Below are 27,352 nucleotides of genomic sequence, written 5' to 3' on the forward strand. Positions count from 1 at the left end.
CTTTCTTCAACGCCACGCTCTTGACAGCGTCAATCCACCATCGTCTCTTAATACGCATGCGTGTCCAGTAGCCTCGAAGTCCGTTATCCTATGCGCACGCGCGCTTTGATGCCCTTTCATGATCCGCTGTAAATATGGCGGCGGCAGCGCCACAGAGAGAAGGGAGACGCGCACGCGTGCTATCATATTCCGTCCCTCGCCTAAAGCGTTTGGTTTTGCGTCACTCCCTGGGCGGAGGAAAACCACGTGGTGAAGAGTCGGTGGCCAATAGGCAGAGGGTTGGCATGGCAACAGGGGGCGTGTGGGGAAGCAAGTTCCTCCTCTGAGCTTGTTGGCGGGAGACTGGGTAGGGGGAGTGAATGGTGTGGCGGAGGAGCGAGTTTTGGGGTGCATTGCTAGTGTGGGGCAAGTGGGAATGTGAGTAGGCCCACGGGACTTCGAGTGTAAGTGAGGGATGGCTGAAGGGGTGGAATTGGGGGAGGGGTGGAGAGCAAAGGGATCAGTACAGGCCTAGTGGGGTAGTGAGGGGGTAGGGCATGAGGGGACAACTTGAGGAGGGGGTGGGTTGCTTGAAAAGTGAGTGGAGTGTCATTTGCTAGATCAGAAGCCTTCTGCCCGCCACTCCAATGGGTGGTTGATTAGTAAGGGGGTGGATTGTGAGGGGAGACACTGGCCCTTCACTTTACCTGTTCACACTGTGTTAAGTGCATGTAGGAAAAAGAATCAAGGCCTTCTGTCTGCACAGTTTACAAAATGTGTAGTTTTTGATCGGTAATGAGCCAGGGGGAGGTGGCAGTTGGTACCTTATTGGGGAGAAAGAGTGCAGAAAGTGAGAACAAGGAAGTAGTAGGGATACAAAATGCTATTTTGGTTTGTTTGGATTTTTTGGTCTGGATTGACATGTTCTTCTCTGAGTGTAGTGTGTACTGACAGAGGACCCAAAGGCTGGGAAGCTTCAGGAGAAGTTTGAGGTGAGGGAGAGGGTTGGCCATTGCTGTTGGCTGGTTCTTGAAAGCATCCCTCACTTTCCCAGGAATCCCAAGATGGAGAACAAGCGAAAAGCTTCCCTAGGAAGTGTGGGTGAGCCCACTCTGTCACAGCGGAAGAAGCCACGTGGAGGAGATTGGGAAGAGGATGGCCCCTCTCAGTTTGAAGAGGAGCTGGCTTTTCTAGATGAGGTGGAAGCCGAGATGGCTCTGGAGGCGAAGGAAGCACAGGGAACATCTGATGACATCCCTCTAGGTGAGATAGATGGGTGTCAAATGGGAAGGGGCGTACAAGGCAGAGGGACCCAATCAGTGGCTTTACAAAGCAATAAACCAGCTGAAGAAAGTGCTGTTTAGCCTGTACTGCCAAAGTATGGTTGAGTTTTGTGTCTGTGTATGGTTGAGGGAGTTCTTTTCACCCATCAGACTGAATGATTTGGGATGAAAATCTTAATTGTGCAGATTGAGGGTTACAGTTCATGTTTGATCTTGATTTCTCCAAAGGAAATCTCTTCTCATCAGTGTGGAATCCTAAGTGGCAGAGGCCATCACTTCCCAAATTAAACCCCAAGGAGCATGCTTTGTGTTTCCAGCAAGTGGAACTGGATTATTATGTGGGTAAGTCTTTAAGGAGGTTGAGATGTTGATGAGAAGGCCTTGAAGGTGACCAGGGGCGGGGGTAGTGGAATAAGCTGGCTCCTGAGAAGCCCTGGTTGACACCTTCTACTATGAAAAGTTTGGGGAACTAGATAATTCCTTGTCCCTCATTAAACAATACCTCTCTGCTACTGGAGGGGAAGTCTTGAAGCTGTTGTAGTACTGGGGCTTTTCGTAGCTACAATAGCCCCACAGTGTCCATAGTGTTGCTTCCTATAGGGAACAAGCCCTGGAATTCCCCAGAGAGATTGTAATCTTACATTTCTGGTTGCCCAGTCGTAAGATGATGCTGTAGAAAGGTGTATTTGGAAATACCTGCACAGAACCTTAAAGAAACTCACTTTTGTTTTTGAGGTGAAAAATGTGTCCAGCCCTCATGGCTGCAGAATAAAATGGGCCATTTCTGCTAAGAATTAAAAACCAGCTTATGACAGGCTAGGAGAGAACTGGCCATCCCCCCCAACTCATGTTTACTCTCCTACTCATCTGCTATTTGGAGGGGCATGGGTAATGGTTATGATAATGCTGTGCAGATATTATATGACACTGATTGCAGGATTTGCAAGGGTGACAGAGGTGTTCAACAACTGATCTAGTATCCCTCTCTTCCCGAGGCAGGTTCTCACATGCCTGGATTCCCAGGATCCACCGATGGTCCAGTTCCTGTGCTACGAATGTTTGGTGTCACCATGACCGGCAACAGCATCTGCTGTCACATCCATGGTTTTGCCCCTTATTTCTATGTGCCTGCCCCAACTGGTGAGTGGGCAATATGGTAATGGGGAAACTCCAGCCACTGTCATAATTACCACTGATGGTTCCCTATTCTACCCCCTCATCAATTTTTCTCCCAGGTTTCCAAGCAGTGCACCTGTCTGATTTCCAACGGGAGCTGAATACAGCTGTCATTCGGGACATGCGGTCTAACAAGGATGGTTTGAGTCAGGCTGTTCTGGCAGTGGAAATCTGCAATAAGCAAAGTGAGTGAGTGGGGGAGAGAGAGTGTTGTGCAAGCTGCTCACATTTGGGGTGCTTGCTGTAGCCTGAAATGCTAGCCATCCCGTCCAACGTTGTTTATTATTATTCACAAAATGTATATGATTCCTTTCTCTCTAATGCAGGCCACCAAGGTGGCTGTTTTAAAAACCTATAAAATTAATAAAAACAATTAAAATCAAAACTAAAATACATAAAACAGTAATTAAATACAAGACAGGAAGGAGGGATTGCAGAGTTACATTTCATGCTGCTACAACTGCCCATGGGTTAGATCCTGCCTTCTTTTTAATTCAACTTCACCTGATTCCGCTCCCCTCCTGCATGGCTATTGTACATGCTGGTCCCATGATCCCCAGCTTAAACTTTTTGCGAGTCAAAGTACACTCCTTCTGTCTTTTTCAGTAGCAAAACAAGTGACTGGATCCCACCCATTTTCTTTAGTGCCATTGTAATAGTTGAGTTGGGCATGAATAGAAGATGAGTTGCATGTATACTGGGCATAGAAGGTCAAGAAAGCCCAAACTAATGACTGTTTAACCCTAGTTTTCCACAACAACGTCTGCAGTGCTCTGAGGCTCAGATCTTTTACTGGCAGGGTCTGAAGTCTGGAGTGGCTGTGTTAAAGGATGAGGTGCTCTGCTGGTTGTTTGTATGTCAGCTTTCATCCATTAGCTCATGACAAATAATTGTTTCCAGATACCCAGGGGCGAGTATCTTTGCAAAAAATTGATAGTTTTTGTGAGATGAACTAATAAACTTCTGTAGGGTGGCAAACTCCAGAAGGTTACATGGAAGATGTGGCCGATCTGAAAGCCATTAATATCACTGCAAATATCAGGGAATTGGGGGTGGGGTCTAATATGATTCTAAGGGGATTTTAATTATGGGGTTCCTTGATCCTTCTAGGGGCTGAATTCCCCAGTTCACACTATGACTGCTTTCCTCTACCTCAGGCATGTATGGCTACCATGGGCAACATCTCTTACCCTTCCTGAAAATTACTATGGCACTGCCCCGGCTGATTGCACCAGCCAAGAGACTGCTGGAACAAGGGCTGCGGTGTGGGTCGTTGGGAACACACAACTATCAAGCCTACGAGGCCAATATTGACTTCGAGATCAGGTAGAGTTCCCTCTCAGGTTTCCTAGGGTCTCCCTTCAATATACTCTGTCCACAAGCAGGGCTTGGTATGTTCTGTGGCTTTGACAGGGTAGTGCATCTAGTCCTCTTGGCTCCTTGGAAATATGTGGCATTTCGAGAAAACTAAAAATGGTGAGGAGAGACCAGGCAAAGTTGATTGTCTTCATGTGCATAGAGCTGGCGCAGTGTAGTGGTTAGAGTGTTGGACTAGGATCCTGAGAGACTCAGGTTCGAATCCCTACTTCTACCATGGAGCCTCGCTGGGTGACCTTGAACTCGTCACAAATGCTCAGCCTCGACTACCTCACAGGGTTCTTATTGTGGAAAAATGAAGGAGGGGAGAATGATGTTCTAAGCTGTTTTAAGTTTCCAACTGGCTAGAAAAGTGGGATATAAATAAGTAAATGCAAATGTAGCCCATACCTGGATAGCCCAAGTGAGCCTGATCTCATCAGATCTCAGAAGCTTGCAGACCAGAAGACCAAGGTTGCAGAGGCAGGCAATGGCAAACCACCTCTGATAGTCTCTTGCCATGAACCCCCCCACCGCCCGGGTCACCATAAGTCAGCTACGACTTGAGGGCAGTCTCCGCCATAAATGCAAATGCTTGTGTTTCCATGTGCCATTTATGCGGGTACTGTTATTTTCCTGTAAAAAATGAATAGCCAGGATCCTGCAAAGCTGGAAACATCTGGATGGAGGTCTGAGAGTATTGGCTTTAGAGGTGGACTTGTTGACAATCCTGATGTTTCCAGTCTGCCCTCCCATAATCCTGCAACTGCCCTGTTTCTCAGGCTGGCATGGAAGGAAAATGTGAATGATCAGGTCTCCTCATCTCCATCAGACCCAACATATGTCTTCAATTTAGGTTCATGGTGGACCGAGACGTCGTTGGCTGTAACTGGATTGAATTGCCTTCTGGCAAATACCGCTTACGGCAGGAACAACCTTCTGGAGAATCCAACAAGGAGAACCCACCCAAGGTGCTGTATGAAATATATAAAATATTAAAACAATTCATTAAAACATAAAAACATGCATACACAACCAGGGAGGCCAATAACAGTTAGTGGGGAACACCAAACGAAGAAGTCTTCACCCATTGGAAGACATCAATGATAGAGGGAGATGGACAAATCTCTCTGGGGAGGGTGTTACAAAGTTTTAACACCCTGATCAAGAAAGCCCATGGTCGCCTACCTAGCCTCAGTTCGCAGGGATTCCAAAGAGGTTGGGTAGGTTCATATGGGAGTTGGGGTCCCACTTGTGGTCTAAGAAGTCTCCTTGGGTGGAGGAGGGCTTTGGATTTGGCTGACTGGGGTGAGTAGGATACATGCCAATGTCTTTAAAATGTGGTGTACTTTCAAACATATTTCTTTAATGTATGTCAGAAGATAACAGATTTTTGACTACAGTTTTATATGTTTGGCTTAAAACATGAAGCCCGTGACTGCTCTGTTAAGGGTCATGGGAGACCTGTCAAACAGATGGTAGATAAAGGAAAGTCTAGTCAGGGTGTGGAGGAAGCCAGAGATGTTTTGAAGTTGTGGAGGGGGGAAGACGTAATTAGGCCTAGCTTGTGTGTGGAAGTGGGTGAGGGCATCTGAATCTCAGGGGTATGGCCAGAGTTTGGTGTATAGGGCTCTGGTTAGGTGTTTTGTTTATTTACTTACTTACTTATTTTATTAAATTGATAGCATGCCTTTCCCCGCGAGCGGACTCAGGGCAGGTTACAGCAATAAATTAGAATGCAAAAGATAAAAACACTAAAATCACACGTCTACGGATATAACATCCTATAATCAAGCTCAACAAACATAAATTCCAGTATCCCAGAAGGGCCCCTTCACCCTTCCCTGCACACCATATATAAGAAGAAAGGTGGAAGTGTGGGTTGGTATTCTATAACTACTCGTGTGGGGGGCAAATGAGCATATGCGCCCCCCCCCCGCCCTGCTAGTAGGAGACTGGCAGGGGGGCTGATTAGATGGATCCAATGCTGGCCTCAACCATATGGATGGCATGCTGATAACCTCTCCCCAAGTGCCACTCTGTCCCCAACCATGGAGAAAGGAGACAAGCCACTGCAAGGCGGTCCCTCGAATCCTCACATCGGCAAGGCAGTTGGTCAACAGTTCATAGTCAACTGTGATAAACACTGCTGAGATATCTAGCAACACCAGTGGTGCTGACCCACTTCGATCCAGGTTTCTACGGAGATCATCTGTGAGGGTGACTGGCACTGTCTCAGTCCTGTGGCCTGGATGGAAGCCAGACTAGAATAGGTCCAGGACAGATGTATCTTCCAGGAAGGCCTGCAGCTGCTCCACTACTGCCTGCTCAATCACCTTACCCAGAAACGGGAGGTTTGAAACTGGGCAGTAACTGGATGGGTCGGTGGGGTCCAAAGCTGTTTTTTTCAGAAGGGGCTTCACTGCAGCTTCCTTTAACACCCCGGGAAAAACCCTGGAGCTCAATGATAAGTTAAAAATAGCCTCTAGAGGGGCCCTCAGCCCATCAATGCTGGCCTTAACCAGCCATGAAAGGAAGGGGGCCAAGGAGTACGTAGTGGGCCTCACCAACCGCAGGATCCTGTCAACATCCTCCTGGTTGACCAGACTGAAATGATGAAATGATCCAAAATCAAACCAGAAAATGGTCAAGGGGTCTCGAGTTTCCTTACTGTGTCAACCATGGCCAGCAGGTCGTGGCAGAAGGACAAGTTTTTATCTGTAAAAAAGCTCCTAAAAGCCTCACAGCTAATGGCTGAATTTCTAACTTGGCAGTCTCCTTGCGAGAGGGAGACCAAGGACTGAACTACCTGAAATAGTTTTGCCAGGTGTGAGCTTGCAGACGCTATGGAGGTGGTGTAGTAATCCTTTGCTGCCTTCACAGCCACCTCATAGGCTATATATGTTCATAGGTATAAATGCTCTATAAGATGATCTTGCCTCTTCGTCCTGATTCCATCGCCACACTCACTCAAGCTGTCTCAGTTCCCGCTTCATCCATTGTAACTCCTCTGTATGCCAGGGGGCTAGTCTGGCACGGGAATGGAGAGGGCGACGGGAAGCGATTTCGTCGATTGCTTCTGAGATATGGTCATACCAGTCCTCCACCAGCTCATCCAACAGACCACCATGGGGCATCAGATCCCGCAGAGCATTCTGGAAACCAATTGGATCTGTTAGTCTCCGTGGGCAAGCATAAATTAGCTTGCTGCCTGTGCAGGAGGGGGTTGGTACTCCCAGACAAGCCTTCGGGACAAAGTGGTCCGGCCATGGAAGAGGCAAGCATAGTGCATCTTTGTGGGGTGTAGTCAGAACAAGGAGGTATAAGGAATGTTCCAGGGTAGAAGACTTCTTAATGAGAGCAACAAAAACATATTGCTCATTCATTTCTGCCTTTTCTCTCCTCTGTAGGTATCGCTTTGTCAGCTGGAGGCTGATGTGGCCTGGATGGATTTCATCAGCCACCCCCCAGAAGGAGAGTGGCAACGTATTGCCCCTTTGCGTGTGCTTAGTTTTGATATTGAGTGTGCTGGACGCAAAGGTATGGGGAAACCATGAGAAACAAAGTGACATGGAGAAACAGTTTTGAGCTGTTGGGGCAAGGAGGTTGGAGTCTGAGTCCTACCAGATAATTCCACAAGGTTCCTAAGCACAGCAAGGTTTTAAAACCCTGAGACAGCCCTCATTTGTGTTTCGGAACAAACCACTTGGAACAGAGCTGTTCACTGACAAGTGAATTTAGTACTGAAACAGCCTTTCCTTAGGCCAGCCCTCCAGAGAAGCACAAATGGTTGCTAGATCATCTGTTATGGGATCTCTTGAGTGGTGGCTCTGGCAGCCTACTTACCCAGAAGGAACTGACCGCAAGACTGTGTAGCTGATACAGTTATGTAGACCCTTTGAAGGAATGAAACAACTACGTGAACATGTGTGTTTAATGGCAAAGAGGTTTCTTTAGATTTTAGAATGAACAGGTTTTTTGCTGTGTTGTCAGTGGCACCTTGTTTATGTTCTAAGGCCTTGCACCAGTAAATCACACCTTACCTGTGAGAAGGTACACCCTAAGAACTTCAGGTGTGCATCTGTTCCAAGAAAACAAGCCGATGGCTTCACCGTTAGGCTTCAAAGCAAATCCCCATCTTTCTGCCACTGAAGGTGCTTTTAGCTGTTGGTCTAACCTCCCCTTCCTGTGTTCTTGCTCAGGTATTTTTCCTGAACCAGAAAAGGATCCGGTGATCCAGATCGCCAACATGGTCTTGCGCCAGGGGGAGAAGGATGCCTTTGTGCGCAACGTCTTCACTTTGCAGAACTGCGCCCCTATTGTTGGTTCTCAGGTGCTCTGTTTCACCAAAGAGGAGGAGCTGCTGAAGGTAATGGTGAAGGAAGGCGGGATTTGTGGTAGCTGCAAGGTGGGGAGAACTTGGCATGATCACAGTATGCTGTGTAAATATGGACTGAAAAGATTGATGGGAGGTTATGTGTGTGTCTGTGTCTCTTATCCAAATATGTACAGAATTTTTCTGCCCACTACAAGAGAAGAAAAGTCTCCCTAAATTTTTGAAAATGAAAATGGAGACTCAGAGAGAGCTGGCCTTACCTGACTTGTATGAGAAAGGAGGGATGGAAGTAGAAACATGCTTTCTTATCACACCTGCTCTAGAAATATTTTGAACCACCATGTATTTGTCCAGTAATGATAAATGATGAGGTGGGCCTCATGGCTGCTCTTGCCTATTTCTTCTGTTGCTTGGCTTGGTTATACTCCTAGAGCTGAAGAAGAGGGTGCTGGAGAAGAGGGTGCTCCTAGAGCTGAAGAAGAGGGTTCCTGAGAGACTGGAAATCTACACACCTGGCTTGTTGGGAAGGGAAGCTTTTAATGCCATCATTTAGAAGAAACAAGGAACCTGTTAGGTTGAGATGATTGGCAGCTCTTTCTGTTCAGCATCTTATCTTCCGTGCAGGATCATCCCCAGCCTTAGTATTCAAGATCTCTTTGCTGAAGACCTTGCTAGTTGAATCTTAACAACTTGTTTGGTTGCTCAAAAGCATCCTTCCTTTCCTTGGGCAGGGCTAGGATGGACCTTGAATTAAGTCACCTGTGAAATATGTTTTTTTAGTCTTTCTATTATTTACATCACCAGGGGGATGGAAGAAGGAGGGTGAAGAGGGTCACAGGTTTTAGTGACAAGGGTTCTTGTGAACATGTCATTTTTCTTCCAGGCCTGGGCAGAATTCATACGAATTGCGGACCCTGATATCATCACTGGTTACAACATCCAGAACTTTGACCTTCCATATCTCATTACTCGGGCCCAAACTCTCAAGGTAAACCCCGTTCCTTTTTGTTTGCTTTAAAAACAATGAAGGCAAGAATTCAAGGCACCTTATAACCAGTCAATAAAACAATAATGAGAAACAGTAGAACAGTCAGCAATGTATAAACAGCTCCCTCTCCGCCCCTGAAAAAAATCAGTTTGGGTGGCTCGCTTAAAAAATGAGGAAAATCCAGAAAATCCCAGTGCACTAAAAATATCCCAAACAGCAACCTCATTTGGCAGCAGTAAGCCAATCAACACAGTAAAACGATGCAACTAACTACCACCCCCCTGAACAATTCAGGAGAAAATGACTGTGCAGCAGGGAGGGGTTGTGGGCTGCATCATCCCAGCCAGGAGATGGCAAAGAAGGAGGGGAGGAGCTGACTGCAGATGGGCCAGATGACCACCTGCCAACCCAAATAGTGAGGCTTGGATAACCCATAGCTGGAGTGTGGCTGGGGAAGAGGCTATTTGGCCATAGCTGTCTCTCTTGGTGGAGAGTGTTCCCTGAGGGCTGTGGAAAGACACAGCTCATCCTTGGACAAAGGGCCACGTTGGCACCTCTGGGGCCCACTTCTGTTGCCAGGCCTCCCTTACTTTGGAAAGCCTCATTAAAGTGGGTCTTACATCCTTTGGTGATTAGGAATTTTGACAAACTAGTAAGGCGATTACAACAGGGCAGGCAAATGATAAGGGCTGTGGTCCTGTATCTCCCCTTTGTACATTCAGTCCATCAGACCCTAAATTGTGGATTTTCCCAATGTGCCTGATGCCTGCTGCTCTCTCTGCATTGGAGGTTTCTCCTTGCCCAACACTTACCCAGTGTTTCCTGCATGTCTCCTCTTTGCTGCCTGTTCTGTCTGTAACCCTCCTCCACTTTTCAGCTGCTTGCAACCTACTTTTCTATGCCCTTAGGTCTCTACATTTCCCTTCCTGGGTCGCATCCCTACCCGCAAGTCCGTCATCCGTGACTCTTCCTTCCAGTCCAAGCAGATGGGCCGGAGGGAGAACAAAGTCATTAACATGGAAGGCCGGATCCAGTTTGATCTGCTTCAGGTAAGCTCCAGAGATGTGGAAGCTGAGGGTGATGACAGCAAGTTCAAGCCTGGCATTTTATCTGCTGGGCTGTGCTGACCAGCCTCACACTTCGACCTTTTCTTTTCCCAGGTTCTGCTACGGGATTACAAACTTCGTTCTTACACATTAAATGCTGTCAGTTATCACTTCCTGCAGGAGCAGAAGGAAGACGTGCAGCATTCCATCATCACAGACCTGCAGGTAACGGTTGGCAGCCAGGCCTTGTGACTGATCAGCTCTTGTTCCCATTGAACAAACTTATTTGATGGCTTTTATTCCTTGACCATCCATTTGGCTTCCACGTGTTGTCTGATTGGTTTAATTCAACTAACCAGCCGTTCATAGTAGCTTATTCCTGAAAAGGGTCTTTCTGTTTGATATATCCATGCATGCCCCCCACCCCCCTCCTGAATTTTGATAGAAAAGAGGCAAAAGAATACAGCCTGTGGTGCCATATTCTTTGTAAGGAGCAGTTGGTGAAACTTAATTTTCTTTATACCTTGCTTTTCTCTCCCATGGGGAAGTAGAGCAGTTTACATCATTGTGTTCCCCTCAATTTTTTCTTTTCAACAACTCTATCTGAGTAGCTTAATCCGAGAGAGAGTGGGTGGGATCCAGACTAGAGTGAAATCCTAAGCACAGTTACTCCAGTTTAAGCCCATTGAAATCAATGGACTTAAACTGGTGTAACTCTATTTAGGATTGCACTGTAAATGTTGGTGGGCTCCGAGGTACGAGATGAGGGAGGGGGTCTGCAGCAGGACAGGGGAATTGGTGGAAATTGCTGGATTAGTCTAGATCCAACCCAGTTACTGGCTCAAGGTTACCCAGCGAGCTTCCATTGCAGAGGGGGGATTAAAACTTGGGTCTCACAGATTCTAATCCAACACTAATTCCTACACCATACCTATGCTCTTGAACTTAAAAACATAAACCAGTTTTTCATGGCACCTCCCCCCCATCCCCTAATCTACATTTTTTCTGTGATTTGGTGTATGTTGCTTTCTTTCAAACCATAGAATTCCTGACAAACTGCTTCTGTATGAGAGTAGAAGACTGCAGCAGTCTTATCCTGCTCTCGTATTTAAGCATGCTAGGCTCAAAGTCAGGGAAGGCTATTAGGCTGATTCCTTTTTAGAAAAGAGATGCTTTTAAATAGATGCTTTTGCTGCTCTGAAATCTTCAAACTGTTTCCCCTCTGCTCCTTCGCAGAACGGTTCAGACCAGTCACGGCGGCGACTAGCCGTGTACTGCCTCAAGGATGCCTACCTGCCCCTGCGACTCTTAGAGAAGCTCATGTGCGTCATCAACTACATGGAGATGGCAAGAGTCACTGGTGTCCCTCTCAGCTACCTCCTGGCACGAGGGCAGCAAATCAAGGTTGTCTCTCAGCTTCTGAGGCAGGTAAGGGGCACCTGAGATCCCTGGAGATGTGGGCAGAATGGAGGCAAGGGAAAGCTGAGGACAGTCGAGGGGTTCACATCCCCTATGCAAATCTTTTTTGATGATTCCACAGGTGCATAGTAGTCCCATTGTCACCATTTGCTTGGAATGGGCAGTTCTGGGTCTCGAGCAAGCAGCATGGGCTAGAGATCATTGTTTCTTAAGCCCCATACTATTCTTTTTCAGGGAGGCAGAGCTACCGGCTCAAGCCACGTGGTGCTATGCTGTTTCTGGATTTGCTACCCCCCAACTGTTTGGTCACCAGGGCTATGGCTCTTCTCCATTGGTGACCAAATGACGGGGTAGTAGTAAATAGCAGCTGATCATGGCATTGCAGTACCTAGTCATTCTAGAAATGCCTTTCCTGATAATACAGGTTATTCTGTAAAGTGCCATGTAAATTGCTGGTGTTTTTATCTATCTCTACAATAAGCAGGTAGAACTGAGGGTGATGGGACAGACACATGTGGTGATAACAAGGTGAGTTATGGAAGAGTAGCAAGAAGGCTTCAGATCTGTCTCTTCTGTTTACCCAAAGGCCATGAAGCAGGATCTATTGATGCCAGTGGTGAAGACGGAAGGTGGGGAAGACTATGCTGGCGCAACCGTCATCGAGCCACTGAAGGGGTAAGGCCTGCGGGAGTCAGTGCTGGTGAGAGATCAAGTCCTCCCTCTTTGTGTGAAGGGTTGCATGGTTACTTCTTTCCCTGGTGTGTGTATTGGTTCAGCGAAGCCTATTAAGAGTTATTGCAGGGAGTAGGGAATGTGTGGGGTTCTGGGTTCCTTGTAAGGGAAGTGGGTTAAAGTAATGAGGGGGCCAGAAGATGTTTGTGCAAGTGGGGGAAGGAACAGTGGACTTAAGGGAGTCTGGGTTCAGGAGGGGGATGTTTCATAATAAAGTTGGGCAAAGTATGGAACTCAAAACCAGGCTGACTAATTTTTGTTAAGCAGTCACTGGTGTAGTGGCTGAAATACCAGACTGGAGTTGAAATTGCTGCTGTGCCAGGGACGTTCACTGGGTAGCCTTGGACCAGCCATTCACAGGGTGATTGCCTCACAGGATGGTTGTGAGGATAAAATAGAGGAGGGGGGGAAAGCATGTACACTCCTCTGAGCTCCCTATAGATTAAAAAACCTAATAAATAAGAGTGTAGTTAGGGGTCAGAGCTGGAACATGGGTTCTCCAGTGGTCATTTGGGAAGGTAGGGTAGGGTATTAGGGTTAAACATAACAAGATGAGGAGGAGGAATATGACATCTTTCTCTATTTTATCCACTCCCTTAGCTATTATGATGTGCCCATAGCTACCTTGGACTTCTCTTCCCTGTACCCTTCCATCATGATGGCGCACAACCTGTGCTACACCACACTGCTGCAATCGGGGGCGGTAGAGCGCTATGGGTGAGCGCTGAGCATCTTTTTATTGCTGCTTTATGCTGGGCTAGCAGGATGGGAGGAGCACAGTCAGGTTGTTTTGTGGTGTGGGGGAGGATGAGCTCTTTATGTATTTTTAAATATATTTTAAACACTTTATTTGTTAGCAGTGTTTATGGATAATAATAACAACAGATTACAAGAACATCAATAAACAATTAACCATGAAGAAAGGATCAGGAGTAACAATAACTAGTGATTTTCCAAATTAGGTATACTTGGATCAGTGAGCATTTATGTAGTCACATCTTATAGAATTTGGATGATGGGTGAAAGATTTATAATATTCTAGATTTAATAGACAAGGATGGGTCTGTATTTCAAGGCCTTTTGCTGTTTAGATTTTTTCCAGCGAAGTCTCAAAAAAGGGTAGCCTTCTGTTTGTTAAATTAGTTGAGTAAAATGCATTATCGATCATTTGGAGGACATTTTTGTGCAATATCAAAAGATCCCAGATCTTAAGATACCATTTTTAATCAGAGGTATTTTTTTATCTTTTTCCAAAATGCTGCAGCTAGGAGCTTAGTAGCCACCAAGAGCAATTAAATGAATTCCAACCTTACTTTGAGTATTACTTTATGATCATACCTTTCCAATAAAACTAAAGACACTTTAATGGGATCTTATAACCAGTGGGGTAGCAGTGAATCTAGTGTCCCATCCTAGACTTTTGACCAGGGCCCCAGAATCACTAAGATTGCCCCTAAAGCCCACCCCACCCGATGTTTGATTGGCTTAATCCTCAAGGCCTAAGAACTTGGCTCCTCCTCCTCTGGTTCAGGATCTCAGTGGGGTGTGATTAATGGGAATTTCAGGAATGAAGCTGCTTAATTAGGAGATGTTTGGGGGGAAGGAGATGTTGGAGCTAGGGATGATGTATAATAAAGGGTGGGAAGATTCTAGATTTGTGCACCCTCTGAGTGTTGCCTTTCCCGTCTAGGCTTTTGCCGGAGCAGTTCATCCGTACCCCAACCAGTGACCTGTTTGTGAAGGCGTCTGTTCGCAAAGGGCTGTTGCCTGAAATCTTGGAAAACTTACTGGCGGCCCGCAAGAGGTGAAGCAGCAGGGGACACCTGTGGGTCTTAAAGTGATGGAAATAGTGGAAGGATGGGCCTTATCTTGATAGTCAAGTGCACACATTCTACGTTTAGCCCCTGGCACCTCCATTTAAAAGGCTCTCTAGTAACAGGGCTGAGAGAGAGACTTGTGTGTACCGTTTGTTGGCCTAAATGATGCTAAAGTGGATGAACCAGTGGTTTGGCTTTGTCTAAAACAAAGCTTTGTATGTTCGTACGTGGGATCCAGAATCTTCTGTAGTGAGGAATGGGGCAGCCAGGGTTTCTGGTTTCTTCAACTGAAATTTAAAGAGAACAAAGGAGCAATAGGTTGGACTTATGACTAAGTGGAAGGTGTGGGAGAACGGGGGGGAGAGAGAGAGATTTAAAAGGTTTGCATTCTCTGAATGGTGGTTAGAATACCTGGCTGGAGTACTTGGGCTTTTGGCTATGCATGAGACAAGTATTACTTATATTGCCTTCATAAAAATGTCATCCTGAACAATTCTGTTTACAAAGTTTGCAGAATGCCAGAAGTGAGGGGGGTTTCCTAGCCTTCTCTGGCAGGCCATTCCACAAGCCATTCCGCAAGCCAGGGACCAAAACAGAATGCACAAGTACAAGCAGTTGTTAATGTTATCCATTTGCAGAGTGATCCCTGCAGAAGATCCTGCTCAGATGAGTGAAGCTGTTGTGGTGGGGAGTAGGGAGAGAGGAGGTCCTGTAGATATGAGGTCCCAGTGCCATGAAGGGCTTTATATGTGATAGCCACTACTTTGAATTGAGTATGCTGGCTGAAGGACAGTCAATGTAGTGACTGCAGAATGGTTGTAATATGCTTGCACTGCCTAGCTGCGGATAGTAGCCAAACTGCAGCATTTTGTACCAGTGGGAGTCTCCGCGTTGACTTCAAGGGCAGACCGATATAGAGTGCATTATAGTAGGCTAGTTGATATTACCAGTTAGTGACGAGAGGGTTTGGAAGCCATAATTCCTGGCTGTTGAACTTCGAAAGGTTGAAACTTGTAAGTGATGGTTAGTGGCACTTCTAGATAGGTGCTCTGGGTTGTCCAAGAGTACAGACTATTTCCCATACAAAACAGGGGCTGCGGGAGAGGGGCCCACATTGTCTCTCTGGCAGCCATTAAGGTTAAGCTAGATGTGGTGATGGGGGTATCCATGTGTATTTGTTAATGTATCTACAAGTTCATTTGTTAAGCAGGTAGGGCTCTGCGTGGGGTAGTGGTGAGGTTCAGTCCTCAGCATCTCCATCTAAAAGTATTGGGTAGTAGTTGATTGGAAAGACCTGAATCTGAGACCGTGGAGAACCGCTGCCCATCAGAGTAAGCAATACTGACCTTGATAGACGAATTATCTGACCCGGCATGTTCATGTGATAACCGGAGCTGAGCCCTGCCGCACCTTACCTTGTAGTGCTCTGATGCTTTGAGAGTTTTTCTCTCTGCACAAATCTGATACCAGAAGAAAACCAGGCACGGAGAAAAATTGATTAAAGCAATACAGCATGGCAAGCGAAGAGGAGGAGGATAGGGTTTTGCTCCCCTCACCCCAGAAGTTGTGCTTTCAATTAAAAAGACCCCATCATGCTTTACAGGTGAGCGGAAAGAAACGTGGGTACTCCTGTCGTGTCTAGGCTGACTTTTACTTTGACCAGCTTTCTGATCTTCCCTCTTTGTCATGAATGGCACAGGGCCAAGGGAGAGCTGCAGCGGGAGACTGATCCGTTCAAGCGCCAGGTGTTGGATGGGCGGCAGCTGGCCCTTAAGGTCAGCGCCAACTCTGTTTATGGCTTCACTGGGGCCCAAGTGGGCAAGCTGCCATGCCTTGAGATCTCTCAGGTAAGCCTGGCCTCTCTTTTGAGTTTAGCATGGTGAAAAATCATGACCAAACGTCACTCTTGAAGCTGCTATTGTACATCCTCCATCTGTTATCAAATCAGTCACTTGTGTGTTGGTGTTGAGGGCAAATTGGATGGCAACTTAAGCTATCCTTTATTTTGCTGTCACTTCAACTGACGAAGTAAATTCCTACGGGTGATCCTTGGTCTTGTCTGTCCGCTTGTGGTTTGCTGTGATCTGTGATTTATGAAGTATGTTTGTTTTTTACATTTCAGTGAATAAACATTGTTATCGTAGATTGGCATTGGGACAGACAAAAGGAAGCAGGATTTTGTACAAGTCTTCATTAACTTTATGGAATTCGCAAACCACAAGAGATGATAATTACCACTGGTTCAGATTACATTTTTTAGAAACAGATTAAAATGCATGGGGGATAGCTCTAAATCTATTGTAGACCTGACAGCTTAATAGAAACTTCACAAACAGAAGTAGTGTGGCTTGAATCTCACAGGATATTTCTGCATGTTCAACAGTCCTTGTGCAAACAGAAGCATCCTGTCTGATTTGAACTAAGTGAAACCTATTTTATTCCCATTATCCTGTCCGCATGCACAAGAAAACGTTGCAGGAGGTGTTTCTTCTGATACAATTTCAAAAGTAGATTTAAGTAATAATATGCAAATTGCTTGTGGTACATTCTGTTGCTCGTATGCATGTTATTTCATTAAAAAAGATAACTGAAGTGCCATGCACTGGTGCAGCTCATGCTCTTGCTGCAAATGGAGTTGCACTAAATTCATTTTCCACTCACACATCGCTGGATCCAGCAGTTGATAGCAGGACTTGGAATATCAACTGCTGTCATTTGTATACTTGCGGAACACAATGTTATACATGAGACATTCTGAAATAATGTTATAAATATATACTTACCAGTTGGATTACTTCTTCCCGGATCCATTGTAACGATATTTTGACATGTTTGAGGGGCTGAGTGCTGTATAGGAGTTGCTGTATAAATTGTGACTGTCCACTACATTGTATATAGGTGGAATTTGCACATTAAGTGAGTCACTATTAGTAAGTGAAGATTTTGTACTTCATAACTTTGTCATTAGAATATATATTGTTCTTGCATATCATTTTTCCTCCCGGTGGGTTTTTCCCTCGTTGCTTACAAAACCTGAGCTTGAGCAACACTGGGAGAAAAGAAAGAGGTTGTTTTCAGCAGGGGGTTATTCTTGTATATTTTCTTAGTTTATTGCATTTCTAAATAGCTTTTCAATCAAGCATCTTCCCTAAAACTGTTCGTGAAAGCTCAGGCTTTTACGAACCTCCACTTTATCCTTTTAAGCCATTGTTGCTGACTGAATGAACAATGGTAAAAAGGCATTTTAAAGCCTTGCTGAGCCTGTGCAAAGTAGGTCTCAGGTGGTAAGAATTTTTGTATGAGGTGACAGATTGGGATCTAAAGGTGCATGTCATTTTGAGAAAACTCGTGTTACCATGTGGGGGGGGTGCAGGGGGAGAGGCTCAGATTACATCTAAGGCACTGATAAATTGGAATCTCCTGGAGCCCAGGAAACATCCTTCATATCTTGCTTTGTCTCCTGTGTCCAGAGTGTGACTGGATTTGGGCGTCAGATGATTGAGAAGACGAAGCAGCTGGTGGAATCCAAGTACACTATTGCCAATGGCTACAGCGCCGACGCAAAGGTTGGTAGAAGCTGGGTGGTCTCCCTGTGTAACAGTGGGCAGTGCCAGGCTTCCATAAGGGGAAGAGAGAGGTTGGCTGCCAACTTCCTGAGGGGAAGGAAGCATGCTTCCTAAAACTCATCCTGTTTTGTTTTGGTTTTTTACCTTGTTCTCTCACCTTGTGTGCTGTCTTTGGTAATGTTGATGTGTTCATAATGTCCACTGAGAGTGAAGAAAGCCATAGTGGAAAGAGTGGGAGGGCATCTATGCAGTTGCCAGCCTTGTGACTGGGGAAGTGATGGAGGCGGTGGAATAAGTGGATGTTAGGAGGGGGCTGTGGCTCAGTGGAAGAGCATCTGCTTTGCAGTGAGAAGGTCCCAGGTTCAATCCCTGGCATGTCCATTTTGAAGGACTAAATAGTAGGTGATGTGTGAGAGATCTGCCTTAAACACTGGAGGGCCACAGTTGGGGTAGACAATATTGACCTTGATAGACGGATTGGACTGAATCAATAGAAGGCAGCTTCATGTCTTCATGAGTTGGGAGCTGCAAGAGGAAGAGACTGTGTTCATTTATTATTTCTATACCACCTTCCTTGCCGTTCAGGTAGCTGCACTGTGGGACTCGGAGTAGGGGGCAGGTGAGCTGGTGTCTCTGTGCTGAAGCCAAGAAATGGGTCCTAGCTTGCAAAGGCTACATTTTGATGTTCTTCAACTCACAGGTAGTATATGGGGACACAGACTCAGTGATGTGCCGTATGGGTGTGCCATCGGTTGCAGAGGCTATGGAAGTAGGCAGAGAAGCAGCTGCTTGGGTCTCCAGTCATTTCACACCACCCATCAAGCTTGAGTTTGAGAAGGTGAGTTGCACGATCATTGGTTTATTCGCCGCATCAATATCTTGCTGTAGATCATAAATGTCAAAACAGCTTACAACGATTTTAAAAAGCTGGATTCTTCTGCCTCCCCTATATTGCTTTGTGATTGCCAGGCTCTATTTCTCCCATTGCTAAGGTGTTAATGTCCTCAGAGTTAAGCAGGGAGGAACCAGATGCTGCTGCACCTCCAGTGTTGGAAAGGCAGTGGTGAGCCTCTCCTTTTCTTACCAGAGAGCGGCAAATGAGGGCTGAGAATAATAAAGCCTGCCTTTGAAACTGGATGGAGGATAAACACACCTGTGAGGCAAGGTTCTCAGTGCCTAGAGTGGTCCTCCAAATGGGGTGTTTGTAGGTACCAGGAGAGGCAAAAATATTTTCTTGGGCATTTTTCCACATTCACTGACTTCCTTGGCCTCCCACATTCTCTTCCTGCTTTCCTTCTGAGGTTCCAGGAAAGCAAGGAGAGATTGTAGAAAGTTTTTTGGAAGTCGGTTGGTTCTGAGCAGCTGCTTGAGGAAAGCTGATCTTCCTTGGTCTGCAAAAGTTCGTGGAAGAGCATCCAGTCAATCGACAAACAGTGAAGTATGTTTGAAAAAATTATTCGTTTTGGAAAGGATTTTCCCTGTAGGAAAATCACCAAGTTTTTTGTGGATGAAAAAGAGAGAAAGAGGAGGTGTTCCCTTTTGACCATAAAAAGGCTTTATCAGAGATCCTGGGACATGCATGAACAAGAGCCGTGTGCGACAGGGGCTGTAGTAAGGTGGGGAATTGGGTGATATTGAATGAAAAAGCTGGTTGGGTCCAGCTCATAATGAATAACTTCAGAGTCAAATGCGGGTGTCAGAGATCCCATATAATTGGAAGTTTTCCCTCAGATACATTCAGGAATAAGCTAGATATAAAAGTTCTTCTGTTACCATTAGAAGTAACCGGAAGGTTCTGAAAACTGGATGATCTCTGGAACATTCTCCCAACATCTATGTATAAAAACATTGTATTTGAATATATATATTTTATATTTTGTTTAACAAAATTTATTTCCCACCTTTCTACCCTCTTAAGGGCTGCCAAGGTGGCTAACAGATTAAAACATGCATACTAAAACTACATTATAAAACTATTAAAGTCTACCAAAACACATCATTAAAACAGTTAATGTTTTAATACAGTTGATCATACCTATAAATCTGGTATAGATATCTATTGTTGCAGCAGTGTGTTTTTAGCATTTGATGGAAACTATATAAATCCTTACCTGCTTGTAGTCATGCAATGATTTATTTTTGGTTTTGCTGTCTGCTCAAATTTGCCTGTCTGCCAGGTGTACTTTCCCTACCTCCTCATCAATAAAAAGCGCTATGCCGGCCTGTACTTTTCATCTAACCCTGACACACATGACAAGATGGACTGCAAAGGCATTGAAACTGTGCGCCGTGACAACTGCCCCCTAGTGGCGAACCTCATCAACACCTGTCTGCAGAAGCTGCTCATAGATAGGTCTGTGGGCATTTGCCTTGGAGCTTCCCCCCCTCCCATTCAAAGTGGGATCTCATAGCCTGGCCTAGGATGTGGTGGTGGGTGTATGGTTGAGTCCAGGGCTGACCAATATTTCCAATTCCTAGGTGCCAGAATTAAACAGGAGTCGAATTCCATCATGAACTTTCATGAGTTAGGGTCTCACCACGTGGGACAAAATACACTCAGATTACACAGGTAATTCAAGTGTATTTTGTAATTCAAGTGTATTTTGTCTCGTGTGGTTTGACCCTCAGAGCTTGCTTCGTTAGATGCACAGTGTATCTATCCAGAGCATCAAAACTTAAGAGTTCAAGCAACAGAAAAGGGGCAGGGCAAAGTAGGCAATGTGGAGAAGTTACAAGGAGAGGCCAGTGTAAATCAAGAACTAATTAAATATTAATTTAATTAATTGATTGATTGATTGGCTCACTGGACCTCTCCTTGTAATTTCTGTACTCCACTGCCCTTTTTGTTGTTTGAACTACAAGAATCAGCGTAGCTGCTTCGGATGAGCATTCTGATGCATCTGATGAAGTGATCTCTGACTCATGAAAGCTCATGCTGGAATAATTGTTGTTAGTCTTTAAGCTGCTGATGGACTCCTGTTGTATTTTGCAGCTTCAGGACCCACACAGCTACTACCCTTCTTGAATGATTATTTTGGATAGTAGAATAAATCTTTTAAAATCTGGTTTCTAAAGACTGTAGAGCATCTGGACTCTCTCAGTAGTCTTTTTTGAAAAAAGAACCCTGATTTGTTACACGCATGTCTCTCTGTCTGTGCAGGGACCCTGCGGGTGCTGTGGCTCATGCCAAGGAGGTGATCTCTGATCTGCTGTGTAACAGAGTCGACATCTCGCAGCTGGTAATTACCAAGGAACTGACCCGCACAGCAGATGAATACGCAGGGCGCCAGGCCCATGTGGAGCTGGCAGAGCGGTGAGCTTGAGGGCGCTTTATTTTTATGAAATCTTCTTTTTTAGACTGAAGGGGGAAGTTTCTTGAGTCAGCTTCAGGTTCTTTGACCTGTGGAAGAAAAGAGCATGTAGTGTGATGGCTCTTGACCTAACACTCCAGATATCCAGCTGTGGAGTGCGTGGGTTTAGCAAAGACTATTACTGATCATCTGAGGCTGTGGGTCTTGTGCTCTCCCCCCATCTCCCTGGCCTAGTGCCTTTACTCTTGGTGGGAGCCTGTATGTACTGGGGGGAGGCGTGTGGGCGTGGGGTGGCCAACGAGGCATGACCGAAGGGAAGGGCAGAAATAGCCGTGGCTAGGCCCCAGCTGCAAATGGAATCTCCTGAGACGCCCACCCCTGGGCTCAGGGCTTCCTGTACTGACTGCGGCTGTCTCACCTGCTGCACACAGACACCCTGGTGTGGCAGGCTGGCTCCTTTTTAGCTTGGTTTGCTTCGTTGCCTGTTAGCAAACAAGATGAAGGCACCCTGCCCAGTGTCATCTGTGGGGCAGAGATGATTAGAATTGTGTTTCATTCTCCATCACTTCGTGTCTCAGCACAATCTCTCTTCTGAGGGTAAACATACCAATATAGCTATGCTATTAATGTAGTGTCATTTTGTTTCCAGCCTCCCACATCATCATCTTCAAAACTCTTTTGAATCTTGTCCCTAACTACTACTTAAACTCACTGCTTCCTTACCACAAACCCTCACCCTGGCTATGAAAAGATTCCTTAGGCCTGATCTGTAGCACTCCTTTACTGGTGAGCGTGCCCTTAAATGTGTCTTGGTACCAAAAGAATGTGTTCAGTCCTGACAGAGGTAGCCCTTCTTGCAGTCTTTGAACCTGACCTTCCCCCCCCCCCCATAGGATGCGTCGACGGGATCCCGGCAGTGCCCCCAACTTGGGGGACAGAGTTCCGTATGTCATTATTGGTGCTGCCAAAGGAGTTGCGGCTTACATGAAATCTGAAGTGAGTTGGGGCAGGGGAGGGAGAGGGATGTGATGGGCAGCTTGGAATAATTGTGGGTGTGCATATTCACACATGCATGTGCAGAGCTGTTTGTGCATTGAGGAGTGATGCTGCTTATTAACCTAGAAGCCTAGGCAGGAAAGAAGCCATTCGCTGCTTTGCTTTGGGGAGGAAAAAAGGTTGGTAGCTGCAAATTAAGTGGGCTTTAGGAAGCAACGTGTATTGCAAATTATGGAGTCCCTACACCCATCTTCAGTGGGTTGCCTTACTGTCTGTAACTGGTTTTGTTTGGGTTGTGCACATGGATCTGTCTTCTTCTGAGTCAGACCATTGGTCTATCAAAATCTGCATTGACTACTCTGGCAACCACTCTCCAGGGTCTTGGGCAGAAGTCTTTTGCAGCACCTACTACCTGATCCTTTTAGCTGGAAATGCCAGCAACTGAACCTGAGGCCTTGAGATTCAGTGTGGTGTAGTGGTAAGAGTGTCAGACTAAGATCTGGGAGACCCAGGTTCAAATCCCCAGTCTGCCATGGAAGCTTACTGGGTGACCTTGGGCCAGTCGCTCACTCTCAGACTAACTTACTTCACCAGGTGGTTGTGAGGATGAAATGAAGGCGGAGCAGATGTTGTAAACTACTTTGGATCTTCATTGGGGAGAGAATAAAATAAATTCTTCATGCAAAGCAGCTGCGCTACCACTTCCTTAATCCAATCCTAGCGGGAGATCCAGCCAGCTTTTTCAGTCAGTCTTGCCTACTTCCCCTCCTTAATACAAGCCATGTGGCTTTTGCCCCTGCAGGGACCCCGAGCCCCAGCATAGTCTCTTTGGGTGTTCAAATGCAACCCTTATCTCCCCTTTTCACCAGCAAAACAGCTACTTGGATCCCACCACAAGAGCATCCAATGCTTTGTGTATTTGTGCTGAGCTAGGTCTTGTCCTGTTCTTTCCCTCATCTTCTTGCTGCCTGCTGATTTGATAAGTTTGAGGCAGAAGTTGAGCCTCTGGGCAGATGGCAGGATTTTTTTTTTCTTGAGCGGGGGACTAGATCTCTCAGCAGGCTACATGCCCATTGCCATCTGGCCCTCTAATTTGCTCCAGATCAAAATGCCATTTCACTTTTAGGGCATCACAGTGAACCTGATCTTTGAGGCCAATGTGAGTTTCCCACATATTTTCCTGTGCAGACATACATGTGCATGCTGGTATGCATGTGTGCACATGTACACACACACAAAGCCCTCTAGCAGCAAAGGGTTTGGTTTGCAAGTGACCAGGGTGGAAGTGGTTGGGCAACGACCCTTCTCATATGTACTATTGCAACCCTTCCCCCTACACCATGCCCTGCACCACTTCCTGCTTACATCGTCTTCGTTTCTTCAGGATCCGATCTACGTGCTGGAGAACAACCTGCCCATTGACACCCAGTACTACTTGGAGCAGCAGCTGGCCAAACCGCTCCTGCGAATCTTTGACCCCATCTTGGGAGAGAGCAAGGCACAAAATATTCTGCTGAGTGAGTGCTACCATCCTCCTCCAACATGCATGGGGCAGGGCTCAGGCTCCCGATCAGGTAGCAAGGAAGAGACATGTCCCCTCTGATCTTGACTGCAGTTGGTCTGGAATGTGTACCATCCCTTGGTTCCATGCTCACAATTGCCTGTGCAATGAGAATCTAGACATACCTGAAAATGGGGTACTGCAGGGAGGGGGGATTTCCTTCTCTGCCTTTTGCACTTCACTTCACCTGTCTTTTATCGAACGATGATTAATCTTGGCAGTTTTTACTCCTCTCCAGCATGCTTCAGGCAGATTGTGCCCTGGTATTTTTAAAAAAATATATTCTTAAATTAATGCTTTGTGCATTTATCTGTTCTAAAAGATCATCCAGCTCATTTTTTTTTGCTTTGAGAGGACTTTGTGATGTCATAAGCCCCTCCCAGCCAATCAGTATAATGCACAGCCAGCTTCTTCTGCAGACTGGTTTCCCCTAAGAGGGGAACGAAAGATTTCATATCTGACCACAGCCTGGCGAATGCACTTCCCAGAGCACAGTGATTCCTGCTTGTTAAGCGCATCTGCCTTAGCATCCTGGCACATGTCTGTGATGGCAAAATGCCCAGAACACCCTGAACACCAAGGGCTGGCTAGAGTGTCTTGAAGTGCCCCTGTATTTATGAAGCATGCCAAAAAGGCCTCCTGGGGCGATTTTCAGAATGGGGGAGGCAGATGTTCTTCGCTGTATTTTAACTGTATGAGTACTTTGCACCTTTAAATAAATGGGGGCGGTTATCTCCAGGTGTGAGCCCCACCTGCAGGTGAGAAAAGTGTGCCCCTCCAAAGAAGTCTCACTGTAGCTTTTTTCCTGCTTTTGGAGGGAAGCAAAGATTTTTCTAGGCTGGCCCATCCTTCACACGAGCCATGGGTCAGAAGTCCAGTAAAAGGGCTCTGTAATAGAGCCTTCTGGTGCGTTAGCAGGCTCTGATGGCTCATTCTTTTGGGATGTTATTAAGACATTTGGGATGCTGACTGTACTCTGCCCCAGTTTAAGGGGGTATGGCGAGAGAGGAGACTTGACCCTTTCTGCTAAAACATATGAAGGATGTGGAATGGAGTGTGCTTGACCTTTTTACTTCCCTCTCTTGCAGAGGGGGACCACACTCGCTGCAAAACTGTCCTGACGGCCAAAGTCGGGGGGCTCATGGCTTTTGCCACCAAGCGAAGCACCTGTATCGGCTGTCGGGCTGTGCTCAACCACCATGGTGAGATCCTGTTTGCATCCATCTTGCCTGACCCAGGCATTTTTCATTCTTATCGAAATAAGCTCCCCTCCCCCCAGAGCTTCTTAACAGCACTGTGTGTTGTAAGTTCCTTTTGCCGGAACTTGCCACAGAGCAAGTGTGTGTGTGTGTGTGTATGAGCTTTGCCTCTGTTAACCAACAGGAAAACCTTCTGATAGATTAGAACACACAGATCTTGACCTGCATGACCCCCCTCCCAGTTCTGCATCTATCCAGAAAATGCTGTCCTCCACTTCTGCATGTTGTAGAATGGGGATTAAAAATTAAGGTGTCTGAGGAGTTCAGAATGGGGCAGGCTTAGTGAAATATGGGACGTCTCTGGTAGAAAGTAAATCCTAGTGGGTGACATTGGGAGCATGCCAGTGTCTTGCTGAAACTTTGATCTGCACCAGGAGGTTTCTTGAGGAAGGATGGTGTTTGTAGTGAGCGCCCTGCCCTCAGCTCTCACAGTCCTACCAAGCTGCAAGTGAATTCACAGGGCACCAGAAATTAAGTCATGAAACGGCAGGATGAATAACTTCAGATTACTTGAGCAAGAGAGCCAAGCCACCTTTTAGAATAGAAAACCAAACATGTCTGGATTGCTGAGCCAATCGGACATATAAAAAATAGTTCCTAGACCCAAATATAGAGGTCAGTTGCTTCCTGAGCATGAGCAAAACTGATCCACCAAAATTTTCCACAGCAGATGCAGCTCTGTGATATCGGGAATTTTTCATGGTTGTTCTGCAGAGCAAGTGCAGGGAATAGAAGCGTAAGATCCTAAATGGGAAGAGGGTGGGAATGTTTTCTGACTTCCTTTTCTCCTTCCAGGTGCTGTCTGCAAATTCTGCTTAAGCCGTCAGTCTGAACTCTACCAGAAAGAGGTGAGTAGGTCTGTGGGAAGAGCTGGGGGGCGGGGTGTCACAAAAAGCTGTGTAATGGTTGACCAGCAAATATTTCGGATAACATGAACCTTAATGTACAGGGTGAAACATCTTGTGAGTTTCAGGTTGAGAATCCTGGCAGCTGTGCAGGGAGGAGGTGGAGACTGGGAAAGTGAAGTGCAGAGAAGATTTAAAAATGGGGCATAAATAGTGGCACAAGGCCTGGGCTCTCCCATCTGCCTGTTTTTTCTCCCCTGTATAGGTGACCCATCTGAGTGCCCTAGAAGAGAAGTTCTCGCGCTTATGGACACAGTGTCAACGCTGCCAGGGCAGCCTCCATGAGGACGTGCTGTGTACTAGGTGAGGACTGGTATGCCCACCGCACCCTTACAAAGCAGCCCCCCTCTTCTCCCGTTCCCACGGGATATTGGGTTAAAATATGGCTTTATACCACCCCATGTTGTTTACAGCTGCTTATCAGACAGGGCCTAGATCAGCAAACAGATGGCTCCCACGGAGAGGTAGGGTGGTGGGGTACTGCTGGACTTGTTTTATGGCCTTTATAAATACAGCAGCTGTCAAGGAGGCTGCGGGAGAATGGAGAGGGAGAGTCGTTCTGCTCCTGCTCGAAAGATATCAGCTGGGTCACTGGGGTTCTCCCGAGAAAGGAGTGAGGCGTGATAACGTTAAAGAGAGAGGGAAGTAGTAGTCACTTGAGGCTGGCTCTGCACGTGCAGCAGGTAACAGTGGTGGAATAGAGAGGACCACTTCAGATGGGATGTACCACTTCTCCCTGTGTTAAATACACCTTGCACATACGAAAGTGGGAGAGAGGGTGCTAGCCCTGCCCGTTGCAGCTGCACTGTTTTTTGTCTTCATGTTTTCTTTTGTTAGGAAAAGCACTTTAGAAAAATGCGATTCTCTTCCTGCTGCCTGAACAGCTCACCCCACACTACTGTTGCATTCTGCCAGATGTGTAGACCACACCTCAAACAGAGAATGAGAGGAGCTAGAACTGCTGGGTTCTCTTTCTTTCCAAATGTGGGAGGCCATTCTCTTCTGGCACTGCCCCCCACCCTCGCAAGCATCCCTCACTCTTCTGCCATCCCTGTTGATGTTGCCAGCTCCTCTCAATTGTTGTCTATTTGGCCCTGAGCTAATGATTCTCTTGGTCTCATTCCCTCAGCCGCGACTGCCCCATCTTCTACATGCGGAAGAAAGTGCAGAAGGACCTTGATGATCAAGAAGGGCTAATCTCACGTTTTGGTCCCCCGACATGGTGATGTTTCCTTTGCTGCTATTTGGATCAGACTGAAGCCCTTCCCGCCCCCAGGCAGAGGGCAGCCTGAGGGGCTGCACGGAAATTGCTCCTTATCATGGGACGCCAATCAACGCTGTATCTCCTTCTGGGCGTGGCTTCCAGAGTCAGGATTTAGGAGCCGGGAAGACTTTCGAGTGCTGTGGGAGAGGTGTCGCGCACAACACATTACCATCCCTTTGAACCGAATGATTGAGTGGACCTGTCCTTGTAATAAGAGTTTCTACAAATAAAGATTTTCTTTATTTTTTCCCGTTATGTTTCAAGTTTATTTGGGAGTAACAAAACAAGGGGAAGGAAGAGTTGAAAGGGCTAAAAGGAAATGCCTATAAGCTACTGCTGATTCACAAAGAATCCATTT

General features: G+C 46.4%; 1 protein-coding gene across 1 annotated transcript; it reads left to right on the plus strand.

The window, feature by feature from the left end:
- Positions 1 to 362: 362 nt before the first annotated feature.
- On the plus strand, positions 363 to 27,241 carry POLD1 (DNA polymerase delta 1, catalytic subunit). Its single transcript, XM_054993268.1, has 27 exons — positions 363 to 443; positions 1,034 to 1,242; positions 1,491 to 1,604; positions 2,262 to 2,402; positions 2,498 to 2,623; positions 3,596 to 3,764; positions 4,651 to 4,765; positions 7,205 to 7,334; positions 7,997 to 8,163; positions 9,014 to 9,118; positions 10,027 to 10,167; positions 10,279 to 10,389; positions 11,401 to 11,592; positions 12,170 to 12,258; positions 12,916 to 13,032; positions 14,006 to 14,119; positions 15,832 to 15,979; positions 17,603 to 17,698; positions 18,399 to 18,536; positions 19,876 to 20,051; positions 20,859 to 21,011; positions 21,903 to 22,005; positions 23,390 to 23,522; positions 24,655 to 24,768; positions 25,621 to 25,673; positions 25,936 to 26,033; positions 26,860 to 27,241. Exons 2-27 carry the CDS (start codon positions 1,044 to 1,046, stop codon positions 26,954 to 26,956), a joined length of 3,339 nt encoding a protein of 1,112 aa, XP_054849243.1. The 5' UTR covers positions 363 to 443; positions 1,034 to 1,043; the 3' UTR covers positions 26,957 to 27,241.
- Positions 27,242 to 27,352: the final 111 nt, after the last annotated feature.

This window comes from Eublepharis macularius, chromosome 12, assembly GCF_028583425.1.
Source record: "Eublepharis macularius isolate TG4126 chromosome 12, MPM_Emac_v1.0, whole genome shotgun sequence".
Classification (NCBI taxonomy): Eukaryota; Metazoa; Chordata; class Lepidosauria; order Squamata; family Eublepharidae; genus Eublepharis; species Eublepharis macularius.